This window comes from Nanorana parkeri, unplaced genomic scaffold, assembly GCF_000935625.1.
Source record: "Nanorana parkeri isolate BGI_ZX_2015 unplaced genomic scaffold, ASM93562v1 scaffold44, whole genome shotgun sequence".
Classification (NCBI taxonomy): Eukaryota; Metazoa; Chordata; class Amphibia; order Anura; family Dicroglossidae; genus Nanorana; species Nanorana parkeri.
The window spans coordinates 3,055,178-3,061,177 of record NW_017306312.1 but is presented as its reverse complement, the minus strand read 5'-3'; the positions used below and the strand labels follow the sequence as shown (position 1 = coordinate 3,061,177).

At 43.1% G+C, this 6,000-nt stretch overlaps 1 protein-coding gene across 7 annotated transcripts in view; it reads left to right on the top strand.

Moving 5' to 3' along the window:
* The first annotated feature begins 2,508 nt into the window (after positions 1-2,508).
* Positions 2,509-6,000, top strand: part of DYNC1I2 (dynein cytoplasmic 1 intermediate chain 2) — an 80,204-nt gene continuing 76,712 nt past the window's right edge. For all 7 annotated transcript variants that reach the window (XM_018572514.1, XM_018572500.1, XM_018572487.1 and 4 more), the window contains exons 1-2: positions 2,509-2,626; positions 5,586-5,700. In XM_018572514.1, coding sequence (XP_018428016.1) covers positions 2,519-2,626; positions 5,586-5,700 — 223 coding nt within the window. In that variant the 5' untranslated portion in view covers positions 2,509-2,518. The remainder of the gene's footprint in view (positions 2,627-5,585; positions 5,701-6,000) is intronic.

The following is a 6,000-nucleotide window of genomic DNA, read 5'->3' as shown; positions in this document are numbered from 1 at the left end:
CTACAGCCGAGTGATACACAAATAAGATACATTTTTGATACCAGTTAAGGTACTGCAATGTATTTTTAAGATTTAACTCCTGAGTTTAGTGTCACGGTCACATATCCTCGACTATAGCTGCACTATGTTTCTTCCCTATGCCCCTGCCATGTGTCTGTCAGTGCAGATGGCTCTCTGGGAGCCTACATTAGACCGGTGCATGTTGCTTAGCATGGCAGAAGTCAGAACTGTACTAATGTCAGAGTTTTGGGCTTCCCATGCACACTGGAGATAGTTTAAGTAAATTAAATCTTTGAGTTCTTGCTTTGCTGGACCAGTCTTAACTAAATTTGACTTTCAAAGGGACAGGTTCACTTTAACAGAGATAAATATGTAATTGCAGAGAACAGGGGCTACTAGTGAGCTATTTAGCTTTTTTTTTTTTTACAATGCATCATGTGAATTGTGGCCAGGACTAACAAAAATGTAAATTAGGACTGGCATTGCAGTTCACTTAAGAGAACATCTATGCTTGTCACAAGTACAAGTTTATTTTTATAGCATTGCGTGTGCCAAAAATTCTGGCCCACTTTAACCCAGACATTTTGGGGGGTTTAGAAATGTCCTGCCAGTTTGTCTGGCAGCAGAGAAGTTATCCTATAAATGCTTGTCTTAAGTGTTTTGCGGTCCTGTCCGTGGATTAAAGGTGTTTACAAGAAATGCTGATGTGTCCTGACTTGTGGTGAATCATAAGGCTTGGGAGGAAGATGCAATGCGATTTAATAGGCTTGTGTGTCTCTGAGATCTCTCAATTAACGGGATAACTTGGCAACTCCATTTCTGACACCGTTCCAGGCCCCGCGCTCAGTGACATTTACAGCATTCGCTACAAAGGCTTGTTGGATGAGTTAAGTGATTGTTGCCAAATACGAAATAAAATGAAAGTTCTTAGAGTTTTTTTAGGAATGCATTTTCTTTCTTATCCTTAAGCTGGCCCCAGGCAGATGTCAAAAATGGATGCAGTTATGTATTTATTTAAATAAAAAAAGTGGCCCATTAAAAATACAATAAAAAAACAAAACTATGCAGCTATGACTGCCATATTCCCCTTTAATATGGAGCTGTCATCCACAGTACTTCCTTTTAGCCACTAGATGTTCTCTTTGTGGTTTAATTATGGTCATTCAATCCACTTCACCTTAGCTCTAGTTGTCGTGAACTGAGGCCCGGTCTCGGGGCGGCAGGGAGCAGAGGGGCGGCAGCGGTGTGGAATCTCCTGACGCCTGGGACATGCAGTTCCGGGCGGTAAGTTGTTTTCTACATTTAGCCCTGCAGGGGCTGAGGTACCTGGACCTGGGGCAGCAGGTAGAGGAAATCCGGCCCTGAACCCACCCCTGCCTGAAGGAGAACCAGCACAGTAATATGTTCATCTCGCTGTCACTTTGCTTTCTCCGGTTATCAGCATGCTTCTTGCCAGCACTGGAACTCATTGGCTCCTTGTGCTGCTTCCTCTCCTCCCACTCTGAGCTCTGCTGTACAGGGGATGCTGCGCAGGGACTGCAAGAGGCGCTTACTAAGGCCTCATTCACACACAACGCAAGCAAAATTGTATATTGCGTATACACGCGTCTGTGCGCGTATATGCGTGCACTATATGCAATCCCAGAATGCATCACTCGTAATGGAATTTTTAATGTACTGTACGTGCGTATAGACGCGTATATGCGCGCAAACGCGTGTATGCGCGTAAATACGCTGCCCGACCGCATCTCTGTTCCATTCTGTTTTTGCGCATATGTACGCGTAGCGGGCAGCCAAATATACGGCTCTATACGCGGCTGTTTGCATGGAGCCATTTATGTGCATAGGTTGCATATAGTACAATACGCACGTACGCGCGCATACGTGCGGCAGTGTGAATGAGGCCTAAGTCACATTCAGGAGTACAGCTTTAAAAAATACTTGTATTTTCAATACATTTAGAATGAATACCTGAATTTCACTTGATTTGTGTTGCTGGAAATCTCTTATACACCAGACTGGTAGAAGAAGGGAAAACAAGGAGTCAGTCAGGTGTTCTGCCTTCAGGTGGTGACAGAAGTGGAGAGAGCACAGAGATGACCTCTTCAGTCTGTTGCTGCTCCTTCCCTGACCAGTCACAAGCTGGGGGCAAGGAAGTGACTAGGCCTTGTTGCTGAACTTCAATAAAGAAATGTTGGGTCACTAGGCTGGCTGTACTATGTTCTTATCTCTTTTGGACACCAGCCGTGAGATGTCCTCTTCAGAATTCCTATTTAGTCCATGTGTTGTTGCCCTTATGGAGCAAAAATGATGCTATATAGCTTCTGCCATCTGATTCTCCTTCGTGTAAAAATGTGTTGTCACATTTTTACCACTGTGGAAATCTTGCCTTTCTGTTCTATAAGATAGATCAGAAATCAATGAGTGTTTCACCATTCAGGTGCCTACTTAGAGCTGAAATGTCACTTTTGGATGGAGTCACCCTTAATATTCTTTTCATCTTTCCAGATTTCTCATCATGTCGGATAAAAGTGAACTGAAAGCTGAATTGGAGCGAAAGAAACAGCGCTTGGCTCAGATCAGGGAGGAGAAGAAAAGAAAGGAAGAAGAGAAGAAAAAGAAGGAGGTGGGTATGAAATCGAGAACTGATCTGAGAAGCTTTTGATGGAAGCAGCCATTTTCCTCAGTCATCTGGTTTTAAGGACAGTGGCCGAAATTTGTGGGTGTGGCCTAACAAATGGGTAAGACACTTCCCTGCTCCCGAGCTTTAATTACAGTGTGGTGGTCATTTCCTGAGTCTAGTGAGGTGCCCAGTGTAGTGGGTGTCATTTTGTAGGTCTAGTATTTATTATGGTGTGGGTCACTGCCTGCATCTAGTGTGATAGAGGTTATTCCCTAGGTCTAGTGATGATTGTGGTTGGGGTTATTTCCTGGATCTAGTGATGATTGCGGTCAGGGTCATTCCCTTGATCTAGTGAGGATTGTGGTTGGGGTCATTCCTTGGATCTAGTGATGATTGTGGTTGGGGGGTCATTACCTGGATCTAGTGATGATTGTGATGGGGGTCATTCCCTGGATCTAGTGATGATTGTGGAGGGAGTCATTCCCTGGATCTAGTGAGGATTGTTGTGGGGGTCATTCCCTGGATCTAGTGATGATTGTGGAGGGAGTCATTCCCTGGATCTAGTGAGGATTGTTGTGGGGGTCATTCCCTGGATCTAGTGATGATTGTGGAGGGAGTCATTCCCTGGATCTAGTGAGGATTGTTGTGGGGGTCATTCCCTGGATCTAGTGATGATTGTGGAGGGAGTCATTCCCTGGATCTAGTGATGATTGTGATGGGGTCATTCCCTGAATCTAGTGAGGATTGTTGTGGGGGTCATTCCCGGGATCTAGTGATGATTGTGGTTGGAGTAATTCCCTGGATCTAGTGATGATTGCGGTGAGAGTCATTCCCTAGATCTAATGAGGATTGTGGTGGGGGTCATTCCCTAGATCTATTGAGGATTGTGGAGGGGGTCATCCCTGGATCTAGTAGGATTGTGGTGGGGATCATTCCCTGGCTCTAGTAGGATTGTGGTTGGGGTCATTCCTTAGATCTATTGAGGATTGTGGTGAGGGTCATTCCCTGGCTCTAGTAGGATTGTGGTGGGGGTCATTCTCTGGATCTATTGAGGATTGTGGTGGGGGTCATTCCCTGGCTCTAGTAGGATTGTGGTGGGGATCATTCCCTGGCTCTAGTAGGATTGTGGTGGGGATCATTCCCTGGCTCTAGTAGGATTGTGGTTGGGGTCATTCCTTAGATCTATTGAGGATTGTGGTGGGGGTCATTCCCTGGCTCTAGTAGGATTGTGGTGGGGGTCATTCCCTGGATTTATTGAGGATTGTGGTGGGGGTCATTCCCTGGATTTATTGAGGATTGTGGTCGGGGTAATTCTCTCATTTTCTCCCAGTGGAGCATACTGAGAAAACTAGCTGTGATTATTGAGGCACCGTCAAAATATTTTATGAGTACCAAGAGGCAGGTTCAATGTACCTGGCACCTACCCCTTGTCATGTCTGAACAGTGGAATCGAATGTTTGTTGGTTACATAAAACTGCCTGTGGTTAGCTCGGTTGGTTTGACTGGCTGATAATCACTGAGGTCTCCACGCTCTTGTAGTTAGCAAAGTCTACAGCAGGGGGTGCTAAATCCTTTTCCAGTATTGTGAATTATTACTGTTATCTGTCTTCTTCTTGATTGGAGTAGAAGGGGGTCTATCATACGTTGTCCACTAGTAACAACTTTGCTTTAGTGCACTTTTGTCCTCATATATTTCCTTTTTTATCTGATGTGGGGTTATGTTTAAATCTAATTGCATCATATTTGTGCAGGAGAAGAAAATATTAAGCCAAGTGCTCGATTTTACTTTTATTGTTGGAATAATTACTCTGACAATTCTGCTACAACATTTTGATACTCCTTTCTAAAAGTCTAGGCATGCCCTAGAAGTTTTGGTATTATGGGAGGCTTTAGCTGTGCCGCCCAAATGATTGGTGTATCAGCAAAGTTGTGATCATGTGATAACTAACTAGCATCTTGCGCATGGTGTATCTCTAGGTAAAACTATTCCTTTTTTTTTTTTTATAGTGTGGAAGGGTTAGACCCTCTTTTAAGTTTCTGTTGCTGTCTATGTCCCCATTGGGCTGGTTCATCCCTCTATTTGTACTGGCGACCATTGTCACCAAGAAAGAAAGTAAGGGAAAATCATCCAAAATTTTAGTTACACCCAGAACAATGGGTAGGAGTAAGTCTTCAAATGGAGACATATTTTGAAGGGCGCAGCTGTCTATTCCACCTAACTTTAGCTGATTTCCTATCAAGTTTTATTATATCTCTGGGACAGGAAGTGGAGGGAAATTTCCCCAACAGTACACAGACTGCAAAAAACAACTGACACAGGCTTTAACTTTTCCCTACTCTTATTGAAAAGAAAGGTTGGGCTATACATATACTATTCATATCTCCCCAGGCGTTTTATTAATGTCACTCTCATATTTATGTAGTACCAAAATATATTTTAATAGTTTATACCAAATTCAGAACCAACCATACATCTATTCCCAGCAGAGCTGTCAGTTCAAAGTCTTACCTACTGATAGATCCCAGGCTCTCTATGGCAATTACAGGCACAAGCCAGTTATTAATGTTCCTGGAGGAAACCGTTACACAGGAATATGATATAAGCTTCATTCAAATAGGGTTCTAGCTAGATTTAACTATAGCATTCCATGCTGCAAGGCAGCAAATATTCAAATATGTTACCAGCGTTTTTAATGGAGTGTAGACACAATTTCACTCTCATCCAGTCTTTTTATTTTAGCTAACAGTACGGCTACATTCTGTGAATCATTTGTCCATAGACAGAGGTAAGAAAAACGGGAATTCTAGGGTTGCACAGCTAATCCGATGCTTGTCTTCATTTGCTAACCTATGCTAGTAATTGACAGATAAAACATAACTGGTTTGTGTGGACACCCATACTCCTGTCCTCAGGTCAGGGCTCTTTATGCCATTATCATGTTAACATTGTTTCTGTTGCTAGACTGACCAGAAGAAGGAACCCGTACCTGCACAAGATGAATCTGACTTGGAGAAAAAGAGAAGAGAAGCCGAAGCCTTATTGCAGAGTATAGGAATTACAGCCGATACCCCCCTTGGTAAGCGCACTGCATGAATGATGCTAGTTCCACTTGACCGCATGCTTGCCTGCTTTCCTGTAATGCTGCCTGCAACTGACTTGCTAACCACATACACCAATCATTCCATTACTCACCAAAGATCACAGCGTGTATAAGTAGGGTTCTCTTAATGATGTTAATGATACTTCCCTAAATACAGTACATTATAAAACATTCCTAAATTACATTAAAGCAACAAATTTGTCTAAGTAGAATTGTATTTATACAAGATGAATAATACTGCATTGTATATTTGTTTTTGTGGTTCTCTTAACTCGG